Source organism: Trichosurus vulpecula, chromosome 9 (assembly GCF_011100635.1).
Source record: "Trichosurus vulpecula isolate mTriVul1 chromosome 9, mTriVul1.pri, whole genome shotgun sequence".
Lineage (NCBI taxonomy): Eukaryota > Metazoa > Chordata > Mammalia > Diprotodontia > Phalangeridae > Trichosurus > Trichosurus vulpecula.
The window spans coordinates 201,785,829-201,811,841 of record NC_050581.1 but is presented as its reverse complement, the minus strand read 5'-3'; the positions used below and the strand labels follow the sequence as shown (position 1 = coordinate 201,811,841).

At 51.9% G+C, this 26,013-nt stretch overlaps 3 protein-coding genes across 6 annotated transcripts; 2 read left to right on the top strand and 1 right to left on the bottom strand.

The window, feature by feature from the left end:
- Nucleotides 1–412: 412 nt before the first annotated feature.
- MRPL32 (mitochondrial ribosomal protein L32) lies at nt 413–5,517 on the bottom strand. Of its 2 annotated transcripts, none has more exons than XM_036739707.1 (3): nt 5,304–5,517; nt 2,185–2,363; nt 413–726 (listed from the first exon to the last, which is right to left on the bottom strand). In XM_036739707.1, the coding sequence occupies exons 1-3, from the start codon at nt 5,443–5,445 to the stop codon at nt 472–474; spliced, it is 576 nt and encodes a 191-aa protein (XP_036595602.1). In that variant the 5' UTR covers nt 5,446–5,517; the 3' UTR covers nt 413–471. The 2 variants fall into 2 exon arrangements, with proteins under 2 accessions (XP_036595602.1, XP_036595603.1); XM_036739708.1 differs by lacking the exon at nt 5,304–5,517 and adding an exon at nt 4,435–5,058.
- A 119-nt stretch (nt 5,518–5,636) lies between these two features.
- PSMA2 (proteasome 20S subunit alpha 2) lies at nt 5,637–16,428 on the top strand. Its single transcript, XM_036739356.1, has 8 exons — nt 5,637–5,749; nt 11,371–11,447; nt 12,126–12,258; nt 12,729–12,851; nt 13,544–13,625; nt 14,956–15,029; nt 15,973–16,030; nt 16,140–16,428. The coding sequence occupies exons 1-8, from the start codon at nt 5,709–5,711 to the stop codon at nt 16,254–16,256; spliced, it is 705 nt and encodes a 234-aa protein (XP_036595251.1). The 5' UTR covers nt 5,637–5,708; the 3' UTR covers nt 16,257–16,428.
- Nucleotides 16,429–16,803: 375 nt separating this feature from the next.
- Nucleotides 16,804–24,568, top strand: C9H7orf25 (chromosome 9 C7orf25 homolog). Of its 3 annotated transcripts, none has more exons than XM_036737396.1 (3): nt 16,804–16,943; nt 19,345–19,419; nt 19,935–24,568. In XM_036737396.1, the coding sequence occupies exon 3, from the start codon at nt 19,956–19,958 to the stop codon at nt 21,219–21,221; it is 1,266 nt and encodes a 421-aa protein (XP_036593291.1). In that variant the 5' UTR covers nt 16,804–16,943; nt 19,345–19,419; nt 19,935–19,955; the 3' UTR covers nt 21,222–24,568. The 3 variants fall into 3 exon arrangements, with proteins under 3 accessions (XP_036593291.1, XP_036593290.1, XP_036593292.1); XM_036737395.1 differs by lacking the exon at nt 16,804–16,943 and adding an exon at nt 17,158–17,270; XM_036737397.1 differs by lacking the exon at nt 16,804–16,943 and adding an exon at nt 17,485–17,543 and having other exon boundaries at nt 19,935–21,572.
- The last annotated feature ends 1,445 nt before the right edge of the window (nt 24,569–26,013 follow it).

The window sequence follows — 26,013 nt, the reverse complement described above, 5'->3', positions numbered from 1 at the left end:
TAACAGAGGCAGATCTGGAGCAGGAAAGAACCCTAGAAGTTACTGAGCCCAATGTACAGATGACAAAACCGAGGTGCAGAAGCAGGGTGACTTTCTTGAGTCACCTGAGGTGGAGTCTGAACCCATCGTACGTCTGTTCTTGGGGGCCACCATCCAAACAATGCTATCTAAAAAGCTGGGAGTCTCTACCCCACTACTGGCATCTGGCATCAGCTACAGGATAGCAGGACCCAGGACAGCAGGACCCTGCACCACTAATGCTGGTCCAAGAAAATCCAACACCAGAAGGGCACAACACAGGTGAAGTTTCTCTGACTTCCAGCCCAGTGCCCTATCCTCTGGGCCACACTGCCTCTTGACAGCTGTTTCCCTGGAATCCCATGTAAAAAGAAGGAAAAAGAAACAACACAGCCCACGTTCCCAGAGTCATATTTTAATGTGGAATGATCCTCTTTGAACACACCTGCAGCATCAATCCCTGATGAACCAGGATGGTCGCTTCCTGTCTCGCTCGATGATTCTCTTGCCTTGATCTTCGGCCAAGGGAACTTCTCCTTGGTATAACACCACAGTCTCAACAGTGGGGGCCTTAAAAGGCCCCCCTTCCTGCTTCCCTATCTGCCTCCTGATTTGCGCAGTCTCCTCTCGAACTTTCTTGTAGCAATAACCGCAAAGGACGTGCTTTTGTTTCAGATGGCCGCATTCAGGACACACATCTATATTATTCTAAAAAAAAAAGAAACCCAAACAAACCCAAAAGAAATGATTAAAAAACTGAACTTTAAGAAAATGGCATTTGATAGCACTTACAAGCTCAGGGAGAGTGCTGTGGAGGCCAGAAGCATAGACAGCCTGTCAAAATCTAAACAGAGCACATTGGAACACCTCCAAGAATTCACTTACTCATACCACGATTGGGCAGCAGATGGCACTATTTCTGAGCACCAACCGGGGGAGAAATGCACGGCCTCACACTGCTCCCTTGCTAACTAAACAGGGCATTCATTAGTAAGCTAGCTTGCGTTAAGGGCACTCTGATGTGCCAGGCTGGAGGTACAAAGGAAGGAGAAGCCAGACTCTGCCCTCGGGGAGCTCCTTGTCTCCTGGGGGAAAGGACATGCAAATGACTCTGCATACAAGGTACAGGCCACCAGCTGGGGGAGGCAGCAGAAGGAAGGCCCAGGAGGGCCAGGAAGGCCTTCTTGCAGAAGGCGGGACCATGGCTGAGACCTGAAGGAAGCCGGGCCTGGAGCTGAGGTAGGCCTCCCAGGGCCTCAGGAGGAGGAGGGGCTTGTTCATAAACATGAACAGAGGTCTTAGCACCTTGAGAACTTACTGACAAATGTCAGCATTTCCTGACATTAGGTTGTCAGTTCTATGCTCAGGTCATGTTCTATTTAGCAGCAGAAGTGCTTCCAGGGACAAGGTGCACTAACAGAGGCAGATCTGGAGCAGGAAAGAACCCTAGAAGTTACTGAGCCCAATCCCTTAATTGTGAGTGCATGTGGCCAGAGGTTTGTAAGTCCCCATTTCCAGGGACAGGGAGGTGATAATCCTACTGTGGGGCTGCAACCACACCTAGAATTCAGGTCCAGGAGCCGAAAGTGAGGACAAACGTCAATGAGCTGGAGGGGAGTGGGGGCCAGGAGACCCATCTGCAAGTATCTGAAAGGACATCCCAGGGAAAATGGACTCACACTTGTTCTCCTTGGCCCAAGATGGCAACACCCTGAGAAATGGCTGCAAGTCAGCATGAGACAGATTTAGATTCCTGGAAAGGCCCATTTCCTACAAGCAGCCCCACCCTAAAGCAGGAGGGGCTGCGGGGGGAGGACTGGCCTGCCCTCCCTCCATGAAGGGCTTTAAGCAGGGGCAGAATGACCTCTGCCACCCAGAAGATGGGGTCAGGCTAGACAGCCACCCTCCCAGCTCTGGGACTCAGGCATTTGTGGGCACTATTTATTTTGTCTTTCATGCTGGCAAAGCATTATGGAGGGTTTTCAAAACAAATTTAGAGAATTCACAGCCAATCCTAAATATTTTATATCCTCAGATGAAAGCATTATCTACCAGAACTGCTGAGCTCATCTATCCTCTTTGTGGGAATTGATTCAGGCATCCCACATTCACAGGCTACAGTCTTAGGGAACAGGACAAAACATAAACCTAAAGTCATTTTTTTACCTTTACTTTAATTAACTTCCGGGGGTTTCTTCTCCTACATCGGTTAACTTCAATCGTACGTCTGTTCTTGGGGGCCGCCATCCAAACGACGCTATCTAAAAAGCTGGGAGTCTCTGCCCCACTGCTGGCATCTGGCATCGGCTGCAGGACAGCGGGACCCTGCACCGCTAATGCTGGTCCTAAAAAATCCAACAGAGGAAGAGCACAACACAGGGTTCATTCACTGACAACCCGTCAGTGTCTGTCTCCAGCTCAATGATGCTGATTCATGTAGACACGCCATTACCCTTCAGAATACAAGATGACTCTGCTGACATTTGCCCCCTGAGCAAAGTTCTAGCTGGAAATGGGATGGAATCTGCTGTCAGGTTTGCATTGGAAGAAAAGCTAAATCCCAAAAGGCAGGCAAGTCTCTTCTGTTAAAGTAAACTCCACCAACGGACCCAGCTGGGCCAAGAAGAGGTGAAGAGAAGAACTGAGGCAGGAGCCACTTTGCAAATCGCTTGGCCCATCTCAAGCAACGCTACCAGCCTGCAAACCCTCATTCAGCACCAAGGTCTGGGAAGAATCACAATGACACATGACAGGAGATTCATGGGTACAGGCTGGGCCAGGAGAGGAAGGCCTCTGTGCCAGAGGGGCACAGGATGGGTCTGCAATGACGTGGCACCGAGTGGTCTGCGGAAGGTGGCACATCAATGAGATCAGAGGCCCACCCAAGTATGAGCAGGTGGACCAGAGGCCCAGGCTGGGAGAGGCCACACCCATGATACTCTGTCCATTTGGGGTGAATTTCCTGGCTGGGCAATACTGATGAAATTGGGGATAGTGTCTACCTCTGCTAACTGGCTCCGAAAACACAGCGAGATGAGATGTTACAGGGCATCGAGTTCCAAAGAAATCATGTTTTAATGGCCTCTTGGTGGGATGACATCACTGAGTGCGTTATTAGAGCGCAGGACGCCACTGGAGGCAATCACAGGGTCCAGAACTGGAGGGGAGTTCAGAGCCTCTCCAACTCTCACTTGACAGATAGGGAAACCGAGGCAGGCACCAGGACACAAAGCAGCCCCTGCCCCGCCTGAGGCACACAACTGTGTTGGCAAACAAAATGGGCTCTTGGCACTCAGTTTAACCAAGTGCCCTTCAAGAGTCTGGCCTTTGTTTCCTCGATTAGACTGGGTGTCCTTGGTGCTCCTGCCTCAGGGGAGGGCCTAGTTTACACGTGAGTTTGAACGGCGTGTCTGGGACAGCAGAGGCTTTTAGACCACATGGGTTTAAGTCGCCTCTTTGTGACCATTCTAGGTCACGTGGGTGAGTCGCACACGTGACTCACCCCTGAGCCTGAAAAAGACATAAAACCAGGGGTTGGCTTTCTCCTTCTCGGAGCTCTGACCCACAGCAGTGGTGGCGCACGTGACCCTGGGCCAGCCCTTGTTCTGAGCTCCCGGCCGAACCTAGCTGCTGGTAACTACGAATCTGTATTGGGTCTCTCTGTCCACGTTTGTATTTGCTCCGAAGCTCGGGGCGCTGGCCTCTCCCCCTGAACTAGGTGAATGGTGTTTGTGTGCCCAATTAAAGCAACCTCGCCAACCCCTTCACCCGGCCTTCCCGGGCTTTGGCAGCCTTCTCCTTGCTGCTGGCCTCGAGTTGGGCTTTCGCCCCCCCAGCAGCTGCTGGCCGGATTGCTCGAACAACAACACAGGGGCAGTAAGGAAGAGACCCTCTGAGGAGGGGGATCGGGAGGAAGGGGCTGCCGGGTGGCGGACGAGGTGCTCCTCGTGAGGCGGGGGCTCTCAGGGGTCAGACGGGCTGAGTGCCTCGCCCGGGGTCACACGCTAGCAGGCGTCTGGGGGTCCTCCCGTCCCCAGGCCCGCCTCTCTCGCCAATGGCCTTTATGCCGGGCAGGGGGTGCAGGGAGCTTAAAGTAACAGGGAGACCCGGCAATCACCGAGAGGAAGATGGAGATTGCATCTCTGCGGCTGACCCTTGGCCGGGCAGGAGAAAACCAGGGAAAGAAAGGCAAGGCCGGGGGCTGAGAGCAGCCCTGCGGAGGGCATGAGGCCCGGGGGTGGTGGGCGGGGTGCGTGGGGGCCGCTCTTCTGACCTCTCGGTAAAAGGACGGGCAGAGGTCACAAGAAAGCCAGCGAAAGCCCTTTAAAGAGCCGCTGCCCCCCCCCCCCCCAGCCTACCCTCCATCCTGCCCCAGCTGGTCCCACTGCTTGTGTTCCCATCTCCACCTGCCCCTACCCCTGTTCCATTTGAGCCGCAGGCTTGAATAAATCCACATCAAAATTTACATGGGGTCTCGCTGGCTTTTCTCGACACAACACCCCCAGGTTCCCGCAGCCTGTCCCGCACCACGGGATCCTGGGACCGATAAAGGAGGCGCGCAGATGCCCCGGCCCGGGGACGGCGGAGACCCGCAGGGGGATGGGGGTTCCTGGGCGGGCCCGCTCCTCAGGCTCCCAACAAGGGTAAAACCCAGGCGGCCCCTTGCTTCCGGCCTTGGGCGCCCCGGAGGCAAAGGCAGTTTTTAGTGCGGGCGCTCCAGAGCTCTCCCCACAGCCAAGGTCGGAAGCCGCATCTTCTGAGAAATGTTGGGGGTGGCGTCGTCTTTTTTCTCCCCAGGGGGTCTTGTCCTCCTGCTCCGGGTCCTGCCAGCCGGAGGAAGGCGGGGAGGGAAGACTGAGGCCAATGACCTTCTATGGTTCAAAGGTCAAGAAAGGGGAAGAAACCGGTAAGGAGGCGGGGCCTCATTTAAATAGGATGATCCTGCGCAGGGGGCCTCAGTGTGCTCCTCTATCAAAGCACTTCCCCGAGGGCGGTAGTTAGGGACCTGGGGTCGGCGGCCCGCTGGGGCTCCCGGCCCGCTCCGGACACTACGCCGCAAAGGGGGCTGGGAAGAAGGTCGGGCGAGGAACGAAGAAAATACGCATGCCCCGCGAGCGCCCCCGTGGTTTTCCCCTCCCCCTTCCCGCACCGCCTTCAGCTTCTGCGCGTGCGTAGCGTCCCACGCGATTCTGCGTCGCGCGCCCTCGCTCATGTGCGCGTCCCCGCCCCGTGAGACGGGCGCGTTCCCGAGCCCGCCTCCCCGGCGTTTCCCCACCAGGACCTACCCCAAGAAGGGCCAAGGAAGCCGACAGAGAGGTCCGAGGGAAACGCCTTCTCCACCCGGGCCCAGCAGTTCTGTAGCAGGCGCGTGGCAGCCGCCGGCCAAGAAGGAAGCGTCACCCGCAGGCACGCCAAGGCCAGGGCCATGGCCCCCGCGAGAAAGGAGGGGAAGAGCGAGCGCGCTGGACGGCGGCGGAGGCCTGGCTTCCTGCCGGAGAGCCTGCGCGCGGGCACTTGGGAAGGCGAGGCCTCTTTCAGCCCGCCCACCCTCCTCGCGGACTGCAAGTCCCGGCATGCCTCACGACCGCGACGAAGACGACCAATGAGGAGCCGGCGCGCGGGCGGAAGCGGGGCCGGACCGGGGTGTCGTGCGCAGGCGCAGCGCCTCGGTCCGGCTGCAGCGGGGAAAGATGGCGGAGCGTGGCTACAGCTTTTCGCTGACCACCTTCAGGTAGGGGCGGCCGAGCTGACCAGGCGGGTCAGGGCCGGAGGCGGCCGGGGGCCAGGAACGCGGGGCCGCCTCGGGATCCGGACCTGGGGCGGGGGCTGGATCCAGGACGTGGACCGGGGCCAGCGCGGGGGCAGCCGTGCCGAGTCACCGTGAGCCCGGTCAGGCCTGGGTCCCGAGGCCGCCGGGGCCGGAGGCGGTTCGGGCCGGGGGCCGGGGCAGGGACCGGGAAGGGGGTCGGAGCCACGGTCGCAGGCGGCCCAGGTACCGGCCCGGGAGATGTCGCGGGCAGCGCTTTCACTTTCCCTTCCAGGGCCGCCCGCGCCCCCTCGGGAGCCGGGTGCGAATTCTGCCTGGGCCTCATTTTCCTTGTCCTAGCACTGACGGTGCGGAAGCAGGGGCCCCCAGGGCCGGTGTTAGCGACCCTCTCCCGTGCGAAGCATCCTGTGTGCGGGTGGGAGGTTGGGGGACGGGGGCCGAAGGAGCCTGGACCACGTCCTGGGAGAACTCGGGCAGTGCCCACCGCCTGCTGGACACTCTGCCGGGCGCTGTACGAATACTCTCCTCGAGCCTCGCCACAGGCCTGAGTGTGCCATTGTTACATTTAACCGATGAGGAAACTGAGGCAGGCGGGGTTAAGGGTCACGTAGCTAGTGAGTGCCTGGAGCTGCATTTGAACTCAGGACTTGCTGACTCCACGCCCTGAGCGTGTCCACCGTTCCACCAAAGGGCTTTTGCAAACTTAGGATGCTCCATGAGTGTAAGCTGTTAGTATTATTAACCTGGACTCGTGGGGTTCTAAACTTGGCTGGTGGGAAAGATTGCATTTATTTTTGTTTCCATAAAATTGGGCTTCTTTGCAATCCTGTCATATATTTTTTTTGTTTGTAAAAGCGTTGCTCTAAGGAGTCTGTGACTTTCACCAGACTGCCCAAGGGGTCCATGAGACAAAAATGTTTAAGAGCCCTTGACCCAGTCCTGCCCTTCCCTTTTAGGTGAAGAAACAGCACAGAGCATAGCGCCTGACACGTAGTAAACACTTAAGTGTTTGTTGACTGAAACCCACACAGGAGAAATATTTGCTAAAAGTCACGTAGGTAGGAAGTGCATTAGGGTTCACATCCTTTGGCTCCATTTTTAGAATATTAGGTAATAATTAAACATGTACAGAAAAAATACATTTAATGTGAGTTATAAAAATTGACTTTTCACCCAAGTTTTTTCTATTTTCTATTAATAGTATTTTATTTTTTCCAATTACATGTGAAGACAATTTTCAGCATTCTTTTTTTACATGTTGTATACCACATTAGTCATGTTGTGAAAGAAGAAACAGAATAAAAGGGGGAAAAAAACATGGGGAAAAAAAAAGTGAAAATAGTGTGCTTCAATCTACATTCAGACTCCATCAGTTCTTTTTCTGGGTCACCTAACTTTGTAAGAACATCTTTTTGGATAAAATGAGGCATAATGCCACCAAATGTTTCAGAGATTTTCCATTTATGCAGCTTTTTCATGATGTGTTATCATGTATTAAGTTCTCACTACTATGTGCCAGTCACTGTGCTAGACTCTGGGGGCACCAGTCCAGAAAGGAAATAATAGACTCTATCCTCCAGGTGTGGAGACAACATGGTCCTGCCTAAGTATATTTCAAAATAGAAAGAAAGTAAATACAGGGTAATTTTTTTTTTTAAGGTGAGGCACCTGGGAGGACAAGGAAGAGCCTCATGTTGTGTTTGTGTGCTTTGAAATCAAGTTGGGATTCCAAGAAACACAGATGAGGAGGGAGTGTACTCCGGGCATGGAGTAATAGCACAGAGATGGAAAAATGGAATGGGATATGTCAGAAACACCACAAAGGCCAACTGGGCTGAACCATAGAAGAGTAATATATAGGAAGGAAAAGGCTGGGACTGGGTTATTATGTGAATTACATACAGGGATATTTACAATATCTAATAATAGGTATTTGCCATATTAGAAATTAAAAATGATAAAAAAATTAAGTTATTATTAGGTCATAATAAACCAGGTGGCCCAGTGGATAGAGTGCTGGGTCTGAAGTCAGTAAGACTCTTCTTCATGAGTTCAAATCCAGCCTCAGACACTAGCTGTATGACCCTGGGCAAGTCATTTACCCCTGTTTGTCTCAGTTTCCTCATCTGTAAAGTGATCTGGAGAAGGAAATGGCAAACCACTCCAATATCTCTACCAAGAAAATCCCAAATGGGGTTGGTAAGAATTGGACATGATTGAACAACAATTTAAAAATTATGATATTTTCCAAACCCCTTCCCCCCAAAAAAAATCAGAGGAGTGGCATTGTTTTACATATTTTGGCAAATCTCAACGTCTAGCTTAATAGAAGATGGAATGCTTCTTATATTTGCTTTTGTATTTAATCAGTTTCGATGTTATTTTAATTGAAGTATATGAAGGAAATCCAGCTTCACCCAGATAGATAGTTGGAAAAGGAAGGAGTATTTTAGTACGCAAATAGCATCTTAGAATTATTATGAAGATAGTTTTAAATCAGGGACCTCCAGGGGTCCACTTGGAGAATAACTGCTCTAAGTGATAAGTAGCCAGTGGGTTTGATTGACTAGGAAAGTGACATGATTAGATGTGTATGTTAGGAGAATCCTTTCAGCCACTCTGTAGAGAATGGATTAGAGTGGGGATCACGGATTGTTATAAAGTGTATTGGAGATACCTTTATAACCTGGCCTGGGTTGTTGTGTGTTAGACCAGGTGACCTTTGTGATCCCTTCCAACTCTCGAATTATGTGATTCAGAGAGACAGCCTTCTAATGAAGGCTGTGGCTGCAGTCCAGGCGAGAGGTGAGGAGGCCCGGAGATAGAATGGCGGCTGTCTGAGCAGGTTGTGGCAGCTAGACAGAATTTGGCACCTGATTGTATTTGTAGGGTGAGTAAGGATGAGGAGGTTTCAAGCTTGGGGGGCTGGAAAGATGGTGATGGAAGATAGTGGTGCCCTCAACAGTAATAGAGGAATTAGGAGGTGGGAAGGGTTTAGAGGGAAAGCTAATGAGTTCAGTTTGGGACATTTAGTTTCCTTAAACTACTGGACATGCAGTTCAAGATGTCTGAAAGGCAGTTGAAGATACAGGATTGGAGATCAGCAGAGAGTTTGGGGCAGAAAAGGCAGATTTGAGAATCATCAACATAGAGATAGATAGTAATTAAATCCACGGAAGCTGATGAAATCACCAGATGAAGTAGCACAACGGGTGAAGAGAAGACACAGGATAGAACCCCTAAGGATACCCATGGTTGGAGGATGGGATCCGGCAGAAGAGACAAAGGAATCAGGTAGAAAGAGAACCAGGAGATACTGTCTTGAAAACCTAGACTGTAACAGGGATGTTCAGAAGAGGGGTGGGTTTGGAGGAAAAGATAATGAATTTTGTTTTGGACATGTTGAGTTTGAGATGACTATAGGCCATTGAGTTTTAAATACCCAATAGTCATTTGGTAAAGGGAAGTGGAGCTTAGGAGAGAGGCTCAAGTGTGGCTGTAGATCTGGAAGTCTTCTATGTCGGGGTGATGATTGATCCGATGGTTGCTGATGGGTTATGTTCACAGTTAAAAGGCAGAAGGGGGATGATAGCTCCAACAAAGGAGAGTGAGAAAGAGAAATTGGAGGGAGAGCAGCAGAAACAATGGAAGGCAGCTACCAGAAATCCAGAGAGGACCTGGGAAATACTATGGGATTCCAGAGAGAGGAAGTAGACTCCACTGGGCACATGGTGGTTTTTTTTTCCCCTGGTTTATCTGAGAAAGGGAGGAAAGTTATGGGAAGATAACTTGAGGGGGTGGGAGGATTGAGTCTGGTTGGTTTTGTTTTTCTGTTTTTTAAAGGATTGGGAGAAGGGCCTGTTTGTTAGAGGCAGCTGCGAGGTCCCAGTATCTCTGGGAGAGAGAACAGGTTAGAGGTTAGAGCGACACTATCTCACTTGATACTATAACCCAACAATAATTCTTCCTGTTTTTATAGGTGAAAAACCAAGCACAGTAAAGTAAAAATGGCTGGATGCTCAGGGTCACCTTGGTGATAGGTGCTGGGGTCAGGGGCTCCTGACCAGCTCTGTTATTTACACAGCCCCCAAGCTGAACTAGCTCCTGGTAAGGAGCAACAGCAAAACAGCTTTGTACAAATATACTTGGACAGACGAATGTTAGATCTACTTGACTAGTTTTCACTGCCGTCTTTAGGAATGTATCCTAACGTTGATCACGCATCTACTCTGTGCAAGGCACTGATGATGCAGAGAAAACAAGGGAAGCTCTATAAATTCAAGGTGCTTACAATTTGGGTTTTTTTTTGGGGGGGAGAGAGGGTAATTCCCGGGAGAGATCCAGAAAGGCATCATGGAGGAGGTGTATGAGCTTTGCTTTGAGGTTTAGTGAATAGTGGACATTTGCCGGGAGCATCTACTCTATGAGGCCCTCCAGGATAATTGTTGCATAGAGGATAACACTACATTGTGATAAATTCCATGGAGATCTTGTCAGCCTCCTCTTGTAGTGGGATTTGACTATAAATCACTAGGACCTAGAAACAAAGTAGCTTCTCTGTGGCAAATGACTTTTCCTGGGTGTTTTGGTAGTTAAATTTTCTATCGAGGGTTGCAGGTAATTGCTGTTGGACTGAAAACAAGATTTGTAAAGGTCTTTTCCATTACTGGCTTCAGTAGAGCAATACAATCATTTTCCTCGCTAAAGTTGGTGAGGAGAGACTCGTTAAAGTGCACCTGTGAATTCCACCTTATAAACCTTAGAAATAATTTTTGTTTTTAAATCACTAGATTAGTTGCTGTAGTGGTTTCTAAAAATGAAGTTACCTTTCAGGTGGGAGATGATCTAACAATCACCTTCCTTTGTAAGGGTCCATACCAGTCATCACCACTGAAACAGGAAGTTGTTCACAATGTAATTGCAGGGTCAGCTAGTGATACATCTTTGCACATCACCATGTTGTGTTGGTAATTAAATGATATCCTAGGCACATGTAGTAACTTTGTAAAGATTAGACATTTGTCACTGGCTTGGTGTTCCTAGACCATGGTCCCCAGAGAAGTTGTGACTTAATTTTTACATTTAAAAAAACTTTTTTTGAATTTCATAGTCAGGTTGTTGAAATGCTATGGAGAGGTTTGCAGTTGCTCAGATGTGCCCAAGTGCCCCAAAGGGCAGGGTTTGAGAAAGGTGGGGGTGTCACTTGGGAACGGCACTGAGGCTGATAGGAATGGACAAACACAGTGAAGGATCATAGCAGAGTCCTGCCTATTGATGACCAGGCCTTGAGAAGCGGGTCCCACACTGACTGATGTTTTACTCTGGTCAGGTGTTTAGGTAGAAAAAAGCAGGCCATTGCTAAATTAATAAGAATTATGAGGCTTATATCAGTTTCTTACAGACATTTTGCAGATTTTTTTTTTAATAATCTCATAATAGTAATGAACATTCTGAGGGACTCATCTGTTTTAAGCATGAACATGATGGTAAAACATCATTTTTTGCTGTCTTGTGGACTTCACACAATAGAATTAACCACCTTAATGGCTCATGTGAGTACCTGGTGTCTTTTTTTTCCCTCCTAGTCCTTCTGGTAAGCTTGTTCAGATTGAGTATGCCTTGGCAGCTGTAGCTGGAGGAGCCCCTTCCGTTGGAATCAAAGGTAATGGAGCTGGGCCATTCCAGATGATTGGAATTTCCTTTGACTCAAGCTTCATTTCAGATGGTACTAATGGGGTGCCCCTTTTATTGGTATAATTAGAGGTAGTTTAAAATTTAGAGCACATACTTCCTGGGGAGATGATATTTTGCTTATGTTGATCCTCATATGAATTTGAGTCTGTGTTAACTTATTCAGTCCCAGGCACTCTACTCTTTGGTGTTTTTTCATTTCCCATCTGAGCCCCCCTGGAATGATTTTTCCTATGAATTGGTAGTTTGATGATTACATTCTTTTCTTGAACATATAGTAGTGAATGAAATAATGCATTTTACTAAGCATTTGCCTTTCATTTTAATGACTGTAGTTGGCTTGAAATTTCATTTTAATTGAGTATCAAGTTTTTATGAAAAGGCAGAATGCCAGTACTAATAGTGTGAATTTCCAGTGAAGACAGCAAACTTCTGTGGTGATGGGAAATGATTTCGTTCCTCAGCTAAAAATGGTAACTTTCAGTGTGGGAACCCAGCAGAAGAGTTGACAAAATGTAGGTGAGAAGGAAAGATGGTAACCCAAGGGAGAAAGGGACCTGAGTAATTAGAAAATTCTGTTAGGGGTTCATTTGTGACAAATGGAGCAAGGGCTGTGAACAGCTGAGCATCGAGGAGTGTTTCCTTTCAGCCGCCAACGGTGTGGTGCTGGCCACGGAGAAAAAGCAGAAATCGATCCTGTATGATGAGAGGAGTGTCCACAAGGTGGAGCCAATCACCAAGCACATCGGCCTGGTCTACAGCGGCATGGGCCCGGACTACAGGTCTGGGGATGGGCAGGGTGGTGGTGGTGGGGACTGAACACATGTAACATGGGAAGGCTATACCATTTTTATTACCTCTTTTCACAGGAAAGCATTGTAGAAATTTTGTTTGTAGTGAAATGTGGGCAAGGTTGGCTCAAGGAAAGCTAGCTGATGTGCTTGCTTTACCCATGCTGATTCCTTTCTCAGGGTTACGAGGGGAGGGCCTTGGGGTGCCTCGGGGCACTTTATATCCTTGTAAGCCCACATTTGGCAGGACTAGAAAGGAGATCCTAAGTGATCCCAATATCAGGTCACTTGAAAATATCCTCATTACAACAGGGGTAGGAGCTAGAGCTGTGAGGTCACCATCCAGGGAAGTCCTGGCTTTGGAAATTTGCTAAAGCAGGCCAGCACCTCTGTGCCACCTCTCTAGACTAAGAGACTTGCCTAGGATACAAAGCTGACTCTCTTCCCTTCCTGCTTGTCAGAGTGCTGGTTCACCGAGCTCGGAAACTGGCACAGCAGTACTACCTGGTGTACCATGAGCCCATCCCTACGGCGCAGCTGGTGCAGAGGGTGGCTTCAGTAATGCAGGAGTACACCCAGTCAGGGTAAGTGCCCCGGGTGAAGGCAGACTCGTTGAAAGGAAATGTTCTGTTCAATTAAGGGCAGCAGCCACTGTAGAGGGTCCTTACTGGGACTTCTTTATCACCTTGTAGTGAAGTGTCAGAAATGTGCCATTTAGGGAAAACATAGATTTATTTGCTAATTCTGGGTTACACTCGGCTGGTTGGGGCTCCTAATGAAGCAGAGTTCTCTGCGCATCATCTGTGGACAGTTTCTGTTGCTCCTCAAAAACACATGGTTATTTGCACAGCACAGTAGAATCTTAAACCCAACATTGAGTCAAGTATGATTCCAGATGTTATCTAGAAGGACTGTTTCACCTACCCCTGATGGTGTAGGACTGCCATTGGCTCATTGGCATTGAGCTGAAGTTGTCCTTTTAAGACCCTGAATTTTTGCTACATTCCTACTGACCCCAGATTTTAAATTCCATTTATTTGGAGGAGAGAAAAGCAGATGGTGTGGTACTGTCTGGTTCAGCAGAGAACATTGATTTAGTGTTTATTTTTAAAGGGAAGCATTTATGAAATTAGCAGTGTTATTTCTAAGATCTCACTTGGACTGACATGTGTCTTTGTCTTTAGAAAGCTTACGGGAGTAACTTTTGTTGTCATTTCACCCAGTGATATCATTTCCTCCACAACAGACAAACGATTTTCCCTTTTCCTTTCTGTAGTGGTGTACGGCCCTTTGGAGTATCGCTGCTCATTTGTGGTTGGAATGAGGGCCGACCTTATTTATTTCAATCTGATCCATCTGTGAGTATCAGACTGTTGTGTGTACATGTTTAATGGCCAGGCCATAATCATGTTAAAGATGGGGGTGGGGGGAGCAGCAAAGGGGTGGTATTAAGCATCCAAACATGTGGCTCAGGTTTGGTGTCAGAAAGTCTTTCAAAGACCCGAGCTCCTAGGACCTTCTGATGAGGACATGAATGACCTCTGTGACCTCTCTGAGGCGCTACGTCCAGACTGTTAGTCTGACCACTCTCTCAAGGTCGTTGTGAGCTAAGCCACCTTGTCAAGCTCAGCATCCGATTTATTTATTATAAATGATGTTTTCATTTGTTCCTTTCACGGTGTCATGGTCCTCTGCACTACTTAGATGTAATTGCAGATGGCTACAGTGGTCCTTAGCAGGCAGTCTTCAAACCTGAAGAGGTTTAGCACCTTAGGAAACATTGTAAGGAAGAACGTGACCTCTGTGGGCTGGGCTGGTCTTGCGGCCTTGGGATGCCCCCTGTTGCTGCGTCCTAGTCGATACTCTTCCAGGGCTTAGAATCTAGTTGAATTTGTCTGAATGGTCTGAATTGGTCTGAACGACCAATAAGAAGAAGACTCAAGGAAGAGCTTCCAGATCCCATAAACCCAGCCCTTAGGTCTCTGGGTGCCTCCGTTTAAGCAGATCTGACCCATAAAATGATCATTTGTGTCATCGCATGCAGGTAGCTCTTTGCTGCTGTGGCTTCCCACCTCTCTACTTAGAGGAAGGATGTGTGTTTCTCTTCTGCTCTGGAATTAAAATGAAAAACAGCTATCCTTGAGTGGTCTGGGGAGGTCAAGTCACCAGGAGTTCTTTATGTGGATGTGGATTTGTGTTTTTTTTCTCTTTAGGTCTAGGTTCTTCTAATTATTTTAACCTTCCCTTGTGAGTCTTAAACTAATCCGTTACTTTGGCATATTTCTCAGGAAATTGCCATCTGTCTGTTCCCTTAGAGTATAATTGGGCCTGATAAAACCTTAAAGGGGCTAGGCCTAGAGAGATAAGGTGAAATGATATGGCCAGTAGTCATAGGGCTAGTAAGTGTTGGAGGCAGGATTTGAACCCAGACCTTCCTGGCTCCAAGGCCAGTGCCCTGCCTGCTACACTTTGTGGCCTCTTGATCCTCTTTTAGGCCATCATCCTTACTTTTTCCCCCTCTTCTCTATGTTACAGAAAAGGGTGATGACCTTTCTAGTGTCTTCAGTAATTGTGGGCATTCTGCCCACTCTTCAGGTTCTCTGAATTGTATTTCAAAGGCTTCCTTTGTGTAGAATTAAATTTTCTTTATGTAAAAATGTTGTATTTTTTACTCCCCTTTCTGACCAGGGAGCTTACTTTGCTTGGAAAGCTACAGCAATGGGGAAGAATTACGTGAATGGGAAAACTTTCCTTGAGAAAAGGTGGGTGTGCTCTGTCTCCTGGGGGCACCTGTGCAAAGGCTGCCCTTCTTCAGAGTTGCTTTGACTGTTTGGAGTCTTGTGCCTAGAACCAGCCTCACGTTTTGGACTGTGATGAAACCAAGCATTCCCACCATCTTCTCCATGCTCTTTCTCCCTCCCCCACTGCTCCACCCCATTGGACCTGTAACCCTCCAGTGAGAGAGGAAAGGGAACGAGCATTTATTGGGCACCACTGTATTCCAGGCACCATGCATAGCACTTTACAGCTCATTGGATCCTCACAACAGCCCCTCCCTGGGAGATTGGGACTGTTGCTACCTCCATTTTACCATTTACCACAAGGCAGGTGGCACTGGAGTGACCTGGCCAGGGTCACACAGCTAGTAAGTGTCCGAGGCCCTATTTGAATTTGGGTCTTCCTGACTTCTGGCCCTGCGCTCTGTCCACTGCACCAGCATCATATTTGTCTCCTAAACCTTGGATTACACGTGTGTTTAATTTACTTACATTACAGAGAAATCTATGGATGTCAGTTTTGGAACTTGCACAAATAATACAGACTACTCCATTTAGTTATTCTTATCTTCAATTCAGAAAGACCGTATTTATTTTTATAATCAAAGATCATTCACTTTAAAGTAAATTATTTTCAACCTGAAATTTCCTTATTTTATCATATAGTTTTATATATTGCTTAGATTAAAATGTTCATTACGAGATTTTTTTATTTGTAACTCATTTGTCGGGGCTAGTTTTTCAAGCTGGAATCACATGGGCTAGAAATTACTGTGACATTGCTAATGAGGTGACAAAAATTTGCAAATTTACAAATTGTAAAATGAAACATTTCTTACCAGAATTCATTGCAGGATCTTTTTTTGAATGTTCATGAAGACCTGAGAAGGCCAGCCCTGTTTAAGGTCTTTCATTTTCTTAAATTTAGATACAACGAGGACCTGGAGCTGGAGGATGCCATCCACACTGCCATCTTAACACTAAAGGTGAGTTAACCCCGATGGAGCTTGGGAGGTGGGGATGGGGATGCCCAGTAATTTCCTTCCTCATTACAGGCCTTGCACGTTGATTTTTTTATTTTTTTTAATTCCACAGGAAAGTTTTGAAGGGCAGATGACAGAAGACAATATAGAAGTTGGCATCTGCAATGAGTCGGGTTTTAGGAGGCTCACCCCCACTGAAGTCAAGGATTACCTCGCTGCCATAGCATAGTATTCCACTGACGGAATCAACCCATTTCAATTGATTTACCAATTTGAAATGTTTCAAATGTTTGGGGTTTTCTGTTTTTTGCATACTTATTTCTACATAGTCGAATGGACTGAAGTTTTTAAAAATGACCGGTGTAAAACCTAATAAACGACTCAATGCAGCTGGTTGGGAATTACACTGTTCAGTGCTTGAGGAAACGGAGAAAGGAATGGCCACGAGGCCCCATTCTGTCTGCCCAGGGGGGTGGGAGGCGGACGGCACTGAAGTCAGGCGGGATGCCCGAGCACAGGCGGGGGAGGCTGCGCCGGGTGCTGGACCGTTCTGCTTTCTCCCGGGGCGGGGTGGCACGGATACACCGGGCAGCGTCCGAGCACAGCCCGGGTTGAGGACGGCGCCCCCGACCCCAGGGAGAGCAGAATGGCCGGTGGATGAGGCCACACGGGGGCCCTTAGAAGGGCACAGCTGTCCTGGCCGGGGTGGCCCCTGCGTGCTCTGGGCTGAGGTGGAAGTGCGCACGCGCGCCTGCCCCGGGGCACGAGGCACAGGTTCCGGGAGGCGGGGCGGGGCCGGAGGAGCAGGGCGGAGCGCGTCACGCTAGGGGCCGTGGTAGTGGACGGAGAGCCTGGAACGGGCCGGGTGGGCGCAGGACGGAGCGCGGGTCCCCGCCGCCGGCTGCAAGGATTCCAGGTCTCCGTGAGCGGACGGCGGGACGGGGCGGCTGGGCGCTCCGGGATGATGCAAGAGTCGGACCGGGGCGGCTGCGCAAGCGCGCTGCCCACAGGGAGGGGCGCAGGGGAGCGGCCCGCGGGCGGCTGCCCTTAGCCAAGATGGCCGCCGGGCCGGCTTCCGGCGCGCGCCGGACCGGCGTCTACCGGCGGGGGATGCTTGGCGCGGCGTCAGTCGGAGGGAGCACGTGACCGGCGTGCTCCCGCGGCGACGGTGGCCGGCAGGGAGCGGAGCCGGAGTTGGCCCCGGGCGAGTGTCCCTGTGCCCCCTGCCAGCCGGCCGGGCCAGGTGAGGGGTCGACCGCCCGCCCGCGCTCCACCGCGGGCCTGGGGCCTCCAGCCGGGGAAACTGAGGCCGCGGGGGGCTGTGCGTGGCAGAGGCGCAGCGCTAGGCCAGCCGGCCCACCCCGCACTGAGGGAAACAGAGGCGCAGAGGGACGGGGGGAGGGGAACATGACCCCCGGGGCTCCCCGCGGCGGGGGAGGGGAACTTCATTACTGACACACATCTGGCACAGGCGCCCCCCACACACACACACTCGTGTCCGTGCCCAGGCCTCCAGGTAGTTAAGCTCAGGAAGCGGTTATTAATCCCCTGCGGCGTTGGTCTGGGGCGGGACTCGAACCCGGGGCCAGAGTGAAGTCATCTCAGCCCTCCATCCCGGGAGGGAGTTATGCCCTCCCTCCAGCTGAGCCTTGAAGGTCACAACCAGGGATGGGGGGTGGGGTGGGGCAGGTCTTCCTGCCCTGTGGGGTCCGTGGGGGCGGCCATCGTCTGTCCGTGCCCTCTGTTCGCAGCCTCTGCCTTTCACTGACCCCCGGGGAGTGACCGCAGTCCGGCCTCTCCCGCTTCGGACGCGCTTCTGCGTCTTCGTGGGGAATCGTGACCGCGGCCACGTCACGTCTCGGCCACGTCACGTCTCGGTCACGGCCACGGTCCAAGCTGTTCAGAGCCGGCTTGCGGCGGGAGCACATGCGTGGGCTGTGCCCAGAGGAGGGGGGGACCTGCCCCGCGGGATCCCAGCCTCGGACCCCGAGTGCGGCCTCTCCTCCCGCACACATCGGGGGCCTTGGGGTCTGCGGGGACACCCCCCACCCCCCACGCACACACTCCCCCGTGGCTGTGGCTCTGGCCCATCCCTGTCCTCTCTACCTCCACACGGGACCATGGCGGTGACCCCCGCCAGGTGCACCGTCCCAGGCCTTCCAGAAGGCTTCCGAATGTTCTGAAGTCCTCAGGGGTTCTTCCCCGCCCCCCCAGGTCTGCGCCCTGTGCTTTTCACAGTGCCCGCTGCGAGCCGGGCAGGGTGCTAGGAGGTGTGCGAGGGTGTGCCTCGAGCCTCACGATAGCTCTGGGGGGTCAGTGCTCCTGGGATCCACCATTTATGGAGGAGGAAACTGAGGCAGAGGCGAAGTGACTTGCCCGGGGTCACTCAGCTAGGCAGTGTCTGAGGCCGGATTTGAACTCGGGTCCTCCAGACTCTCTGCCGGGGCTCCATCTGCTGCGCTACCTCCCCTCCAGATGTCCGTGTAATCTTGGGCGCTTTATTTCATGCACCTCATTCTGGGAGGGGGTGCACGGGCTTGACCAGGTGGCCAGAGCAGTCTGCAACCATGCAGAAGTGCGTTCAAACCGCCGTACCAATGACACTGGGAGGGAGGGGGTGTTACTGTCCGCAGTTTACAGCCGGGGACACTGAGGCAAGCAGGGTAGGTAACTTGCCTAGGATCTCCCGGCTGGTAAGTGTCGGAGGCCGCATTTGAACTCGGATCCCGCTCTGTCTCCACAATGCCCCCAGTTATCTCTGTGGCTGCACCCGCCGGGATGCCGGGATGCCAGGATGCCGACCGTCCTGTCCAGAATATCCCGCCTGCTCTGTCCGGGTGTCCGAGATCCTGGCTCCCACCAGGCTCCTCTGGTCAGACTGGAGGACCACCCCGTGCCGTCCGCCGTCCCCTCCGGCCTCGGGGAGCCTGAATGGCCTCCGTGGCCTCCTCACTGGTCTCGCCCCACTCCCGTCCATCCATCCTGAGGCCGGCAGATTGACTCCCTGCCCGGTGGCCGGCCCAGCCCCTCCTCGGGTCCCAGCCACGGCCTCGCCTTTCCCAGAGAGGAAGCCCGGCTTGTGCTCCGTTAGCTCGTTTAGGCAGCCTCCCTCCTGGGGCCGTGGGCTCCTGGAGGCCGGCTCCGGCCCTGCCTTTCTTTGCGTCCCCAGCGCTTACCCAGGCCCGGCATACAGCAAGCACTTCATAGATGCTTCTTGTTGCCTCTGGGTTCTCTCTTCCTTTGGAGGGCAGTCACTGCTTGAAGCTTTTGCCATCCCGTCCCTCATCTTCTCTTCTCTCCACGTTTTTTGCCCGTAGCGTGGAGCTGTTTGGCCGATCCTGCTCCTCCGTTCGAAGCCAAGCCCCTTGAAAGGAGGCCTCGATTTGCTCTGGGTACGTATGTCACCGGCACCTCACCCGGGGCCGGGCGCGCTGCTGGGTGATTGAGGACGAGCCGCTTCTTCGTCCTCTCTGGGGTGAAGCCCTTGTTTGCTGCTCTCGTCGGAGCCGGGGGACCCGGGCAGCTCTCAGTCTCTCTGAAGCCTTTGCTTCCTCGTCTGTACTTTGTGGGAAGTGGCCCGGGTTCCAGTCCTGCCTCCAGGCCCCTGGCTCCCATGGTGCAGGATTTGCCTCTCAGTGCCCCGTGCTGGGTGGAGGAGCTGTGGGCTTGAGTCAGCGCCAGGAGGTCCCTGGGCCTGGTAGAATTGCAGGCAGGGCCTGTGGGAGCCCACCCCCGGGACCAGAGGCTCAGATGGGTGAGCCTGACTTTGGAGCACTTTGTGAGCGTCCGTGGGGCCGTAGGCCTCTCGGCCCTCTCCGTCCTTCATCCAGACGGAGCTGGAAGGCCCGGGTCGCCGGCGTCCTTCTCAGGGCCTTTGACTCATGCGGTTTTTCTTCTCTTTTCATAGCGTACGAATGATGCTGCCAGCATGTCCGTGCACTCCATGCTTTGTGAGCGCATCGCCATCGCCAAGGAGCTGATCAAGAGAGCCGAGGCCCTTTCGAGATCGAGGAAAGGAGGCGTCGAGGGGGGAGCCAAGCTGTGCAGCAAGCTGAAGGCTGAGTTAAAGTTCCTGCACCGGGTGGAGGCCGGGAAGGTGGCCATTAAGGAATCCCACCTGCAGAGCACCAACCTCACTCACCTCCGTGCCATCGTCGAGTCCGCCGAGAACTTGGACGAGGTGGTCGGCGTCCTCCATGTCTTTGGCTACATAGACCGCTCGGGAGAAAAGCAGAGCCTCGTGGTGGATGTGGTGGCCAACGGTGGCCACACGTGGGTCAAGGCCATCGGCCGGAAGGCCGAGGCCCTTCACAACATCTGGCTGGGCCGGGGCCAGTACGGCGACAAGAGCGTCATCGAGCAAGCCGAGGACTTCCTGCAGGCGAGCTCCCAGCAGCCTGTGCAGTATAGCAGCCCCCGCATCATCTTTGCTTTCTATAACGGCGTGTCCAGCCCTGTGGCCGAGAAGCTGAAGGAGATGGGCATCTCCGTCCGAGGGGACATTGTGGCTGTGAACGCCCCACTCGAGCCGCCCGAGCAGCTCCCGCTCGGCGACAGCGAGTCTGACGAGGAGGCCCCGGGCCCCTTACAGGTGACCCACGTGGACAGAGAGAACATCGTGGCCAGCGTGGCCTTTCCCACAGAGGTCAAGGTCGACGTGTGCAGTCGGGTGAACTTGGACATCACGACTCTGATCACGTACGTTTCTGCACTGAGTTATGGCGGCTGCCACTTTGTCTTCCGAGAGAAGGTGCTGACCGAACAGGCCGTCCAGGAGCGCAAGGAGCGCGTCCTGCCCCAGCTGGAGGCCTTTATGGCCAACAAGGAGCTGTTTGCTTGCGAGTCAGCCGTCAGGGACTTCCAGGCCATTCTGGACACCTTGGGAGGGCCTGGAGAGAGGGAGCGGGCTTCCCGGCTGATCGGGCGGATCAGTGTGGTGCCGGACCAGCCCTCTGAGCGTGCCTTAAGACTGGTGACGAGTTCCAAAATCAACAGCCGCTCCCTAACCATTTTTGGAACAGGAGACACTTTAAAAGCCATCACAATGACGGCCAACAGTGGCTTTGTGAGGGCTGCCACCAACCAAGGTGTGAAATTCAGTGTGTTTATCCACCAGCCCCGGGCACTCACTGAGAGCAAAGAGGCCTTCGCCACCCCCTTACCAAAGAGCTGCCCTGCCAGCACTGATCTGTGATGGCGGCAGGGCCTTCTGCTACCAAAGAGCTCAGGCCTGCAGAGCCAGTCCTTAGAGGGAGGCGCAGCCCTTCCACCGGCACATCTCTGTTCAGTCTTCTCTTGTCAAAGTACAGATGCACACGACAGGAGAGACGCAGTAGCCACAGATGTCCCTTATCTGACATCCACCTGCAGAAACTCGGCTGAGAAATCTGCTTCCGTGTGTCCTGGGGTCACCACCTTTCCATGTGAAGGGCTGCCACTGTGTTTCCATTGAGAATAGCATTTCGGGGTAGCCTGTCTACACAACGTCCTACATTAAATACCCACTTAAAGATGCCTATAGCTTGGCTTTTGTTTTGGTTTCTTTGGTTGTTATTCCCCTGCCTCATTCCTTCACATGGGGTGGGGACTGGGAGGGGAGGTAGCCAAAGAAGCCTGTAAATCAGCCATACACATAGGGGTTCCTTAGACCACTGCTGGTCAATCAAAGGACCCTGGGCATAGGGTTCGCTGAGTCTCCTGTGGGAAGAATGAAACCTGCCAGCCTTCAGCTTCCGAACGCTTCTTTTTACTGGTAACCTTAAATGCCTCCTTTGTCCAGAGTGGTCAAGCTTTAGACAAGCATTGGGAAGCCCACCTCAGAGATTTGGGAGAAGGGGGAGGAGAAGGGTGCTTGGCATCCTGGGATGCCCCTCTCATGGAAGAAGGCAGGTGGGAAGGCCATGCCCCTCACCGTGGCAGGTGAAGGAAAGAGTGAGCCTCCTTCAGCACCTGATCCTGGACACAAGTTTTGTCATGGCCGTTAGGTTTCTAGACTGAATGCAGGAAACTGGGGGACACAAGATGGAACTGAAATACCGTAGGTGTAGGCACACTGCCCACCCAGGCGGTCACTGGCTTGGCTCGGACTTGAAGGCAGCCTGAGATACTGGAAAGGGAGGGGCCCCACCCTGTCTGCGTAAAGGTGGGGAGACATTCAGCCTCGGCCCGCTGACCACCGGCTGGCGTGCCAATCTCCCTGCATCCCAACTGCCTCGCCAACATCTCAGGCCTTTCTGTAGCAACTCGGGAGTGAGCACCTCCCAGAGGTGGAAAGGAGGACATCTGTCAGGATGACTTCCAGGGTCCCAATTCAGGCTGTGATCCCATGTTCAGGGCTCCATAGGTTTGGGGCTCTGGCGCTTCAGAACTGGCTCCTTTTCTGTAGGAGGGTGGGATCTGCATACCAGATTGGCCTCTCCCACGAGCCGATGGGAAGCGTGGGGCTTGAGGCCTCACTGATGGTTCTCACCAGGTTGCCGTCCCGTCCGACCTGCTTTTGCAAGCAAGCTGCGTACACAGCACATTGATTGTACCTCGATGAAGAGTTCATTGGAAACGCTTGCACCGATGCACTGTACTCAATTTACTGGTCTTCTGCTTTAGGAGATCGCTTTGCGCTTTAATTCCTAACACATCTGAATTTCCAATAGCGAAGTAAATACATTTATAAGTTAAATTGCTCAGGGAACAAGCCCAAGACAGTTAGGAGAAGTGATGGGGGAGAAGTCTCAGGGTCTGCCAGTCGTGGCCTTGAATTTGTTGCATTGCAGGCGTGGTACAAAGTGGTTTTCTGTTACCTGACATGGCCACAGAGGATGGGAAGCTGGAAGACCCATGTTGAGGCGCCTCCCGGCTGCGTGACCGTGGGCAAGCCACCACCTCCATCTCAGTGTCATCCCCTGTCAAAAAGGGATAATAGTAGGGCCTACAACTCACAGGGTTGTGAGAACCGAAGGAGATGTTTGTACAGCCCTTGGCCCAGGACTTAGTGCATAGTAGGTGCTGAATCCCTTCCCCCCTCTATTTACAAATTGGCAATCCTCATAGCTTCAGTGCTATGAATATCTTTCTTCACGTTAGCTCAGGCCTCTTTATTCCGTGACTGTATAGCAGCAGTGCACAGTCAGAAGTTGTCTTACCACATGGGCCTCAAGATACATTTTTACCACGATCCCGGTCTATTTGTTCCTTTAACAGAGCGTTTGCGAGCTTGTTTTCTGTTTACTTCCTGTTTACATTTTCTAAATTAAATCTTAATTTTTTCCAGTGATCAAGTATTCCTTTTTTCCTCCCTCCACCCTGAAGAAAACAACCCTTGTAACAAATGAGCATAGTCAAGAAAAATAAGTTCTCATTGTGCATGTCCAGAAATGTGTGCCTTGCTCGGCATCTGCTTCATGTTTTTGGAAGAAGTCTGTGTCTGGCCCTGTGGGATGCCCTGCAAGTCCCTGAAATGAGGAGATGGCAGCATTCGATGGGGGAGAGGCCGGGAGTCTGGGTTGGCTGGGCCTGGCTTCCAGACGTCACTCCACCCTCCTGGACAGTGAGGATTCACCAGAAAGCCTCCCTTCGTGTGCCCGGTGTCTGAGTTGTCAGGGCCTTGTGGCAGAGCACTTTACACCCCTTCCGTCGTGCACTAGAACAGGCAGAATCGTTCTGTGGCATGATCTCAAGATTTACCTCGCTCGTGTATGTGTAGGCCGGATTTCTGTTTGATTTTACTCCTTGAATTTGACTGGAATTTTCCATAAAAGGTTTGTCTGGATTTGTCAAAATGACTCCAAATTCCCTCTGGTTCCTATCTTGATGTGTGTAGATTGTATCTTGCCTACAGAATGCTTTCCAAGTGTCAGCCAGTGTAACCAGAATGGCCTTTGTTTTCTTTGGGTGACTCAGTTTACCTCATTGAGCCTTGCTGGGGCTACCGCTTCTCTTCCGGGACAGGAAGCCCAGACACCATGCCAGGAATCAGAGAACTTCCTGTGTGATGAGTCATGGGGCTGGCTGAGGGGAGGTGTTGACTCCAGAGCCATGCCCTGTTGGGTGTTAACCTAGTCTACGCTAGGGGGAGGGGCCAGCTTAAGAACCAATCGGCCCTGGTCATTCAGGCGGTGCTTGATGATGTCAAGAACTCTATAAGAGGGGAGAGGACAGCTTGAAGAGCTCTCTTTCCTTTTCCTGTTGGCACGGGAGCAGTGGGGAGCGTGACTCTGGGCCAGCCCTTGCTCTTGGGCTGGGCCCAGATGTTGGTAACTATGAATTGTATTGGGTCTGTCTGTTGATATTTGTAATTTGTTTGTATTTTGGTTTTGAGGTTTGGGGTGCTGGTTCGTTTCCCCTGAACTAAATGAATGTTCTGAACCTCAGGGTGCTGGCTTTTTCCCCTGAAGTAAGTGAATGAACCTGTATTTGGTCTATCTCTTGATGCTTATCTCTTTGCTCCCCTGAACTAACTGAATGCTGGCATTTTCCCCTGAACTAAATGAATGTTGTCTGTATGCTAACTGAATGCAGGATTAAAGTAAGCTGGTCAACCCGTTCACCGTGCTTTCCTTGTTTAAGCAGAGAAAAAGAACCTGTGCTCTCCCGGCGTGCCAGCAGCCTCCTGGGTGCTGGCTGTGGGGGGATCTTATGCCCCCACAGGAGCTGCTAGCCGGATTATTAAAACAGCCAGTTAGTTTGGGGAGGGGGCCAAAGTTAGGGGGGTCACCTGCTTGAACAACCTGGGGGATGCAAAATCTCGAGGAGTTTTCTTTTTTCAGCAGGTGTTCACACGGCCCGTTTCCCTTCCTAATAGGTTTTTATTCAACTACAAGTGGCTTAGCTGAACCATCTTGTCCTTTGAGGCTGGCCAGAACCAAAGGAGTCTTTAGTAAGGCCCAGAGGCTACAAGAGAAATACCCACATGGTATCAGTGAGGCCCGCTCCTTGAGAGTCACAGAATTTGGGCATGGGAAGGGACCTCAGGGGCTGTCTAATCCAGTTCATCCTGGAAAGCCCTGCCATAACGTACCTGAAAAGGGGCCATCCAGCCTCTGCTAGAAGGTCTCCAAGGAAGGAAGAGTCCCTGCCTCTCAGAGCTCTGTGGCGTTTCACTGTGGTCAGTTCTAATTGTTAGGAAATTCTTCTTGACACCCAGCCTCAGTTTACCTCTTTGTCACTTATACCCGTCATCCCTGGTTCTGCCCTCCGGCACCGAACAGAACAAGGCTCATCTCCCTTCCATTTGACTGCCCTTCAGATGCTTAAAAATGTCTCTCTGCCCCCTCCCCCAAGTTTTCTCGAAGCTAACCACACCCAGTCCCCCCAGGATTCTTGTATGTCCAGCCAGTGTTCTGGATGCTCTATGGTGATTTCATTCATTCACCTCTTAGGGGAAGGAAAACACCGAAAGGTTCAAGCAAATCGTTAGTGTCACCCAGTGAGCCTCTGGAAGAAAATCTACCAGACAAATTCAGGGCCCTTTTCAAGGAGCATAAACTTGTAACCACAAGCCTCCATGCCTCCATCCTGACAGTACTTTCAGAGCAGCCATAAAGAATGAGGTCCAGATGATTGTAATCACAGCGTCCTAATGCAATGGATTTGAAGGTAGAGGATCCAGGTTTGAATCCTGCCACCTTCCTGTGTGTCCTTCCTGTGTGCCTCTTTCAGAGCCTGTTTCCTCATTTGCAAAATAAGATTTTAGGACTAGATGTCCCCATGGTCCCTTCTGGCTCTAAACCTCTGTTCCTAGAACTTGCATTCTAGTCCCCATCCTGCTTGGAACAATGGCAGAAAAGGGGCCTGAGGATGCTTAAAATCAATCTGCTCTTACCCCCGTGAGTGTTAATTTACCTGTTGGACCCTCTTAGTTTCTGTTCTCTGCTCCACAGACATTTGGCTGATGCAGTGTAGATGTGGTAGATGAATAGAAGCACAGCCTTTGGGTTATCTTCAGAGAGGAAAATAAAGCAGGTGGGCGACTCGTTCTCATTGCATGGGCA

Excerpts from the sequence above, each read along its gene's own strand:
- MRPL32 (XM_036739707.1), bottom strand. The coding sequence starts at position 5,445 with ATGGCCCTGGCCTTGGCGTGCCTGCGGGTGACGCTTCCTTCTTGGCCG. Across the intron at positions 2,364-5,303 it reads CTTCCTTGGCCCTTCTTGGG|GACCAGCATTAGCGGTGCAG; the intron begins GTAGGTCCTGGT and ends TGGATTTTTTAG. Across the intron at positions 727-2,184 it reads GGAAGTTAATTAAAGTAAAG|AATAATATAGATGTGTGTCC; the intron begins GTAAAAAAATGA and ends TTTTTTTTTTAG.
- PSMA2 (XM_036739356.1), top strand. The coding sequence starts at position 5,709 with ATGGCGGAGCGTGGCTACAGCTTTTCGCTGACCACCTTCAG. Across the intron at positions 12,259-12,728 it reads GGCATGGGCCCGGACTACAG|AGTGCTGGTTCACCGAGCTC; the intron begins GTCTGGGGATGG and ends CCTGCTTGTCAG. Across the intron at positions 15,030-15,972 it reads AAAACTTTCCTTGAGAAAAG|ATACAACGAGGACCTGGAGC; the intron begins GTGGGTGTGCTC and ends TCTTAAATTTAG.
- C9H7orf25 (XM_036737396.1), top strand. The coding sequence starts at position 19,956 with ATGTCCGTGCACTCCATGCTTTGTGAGCGCATCGCCATCGCCAAGGAG.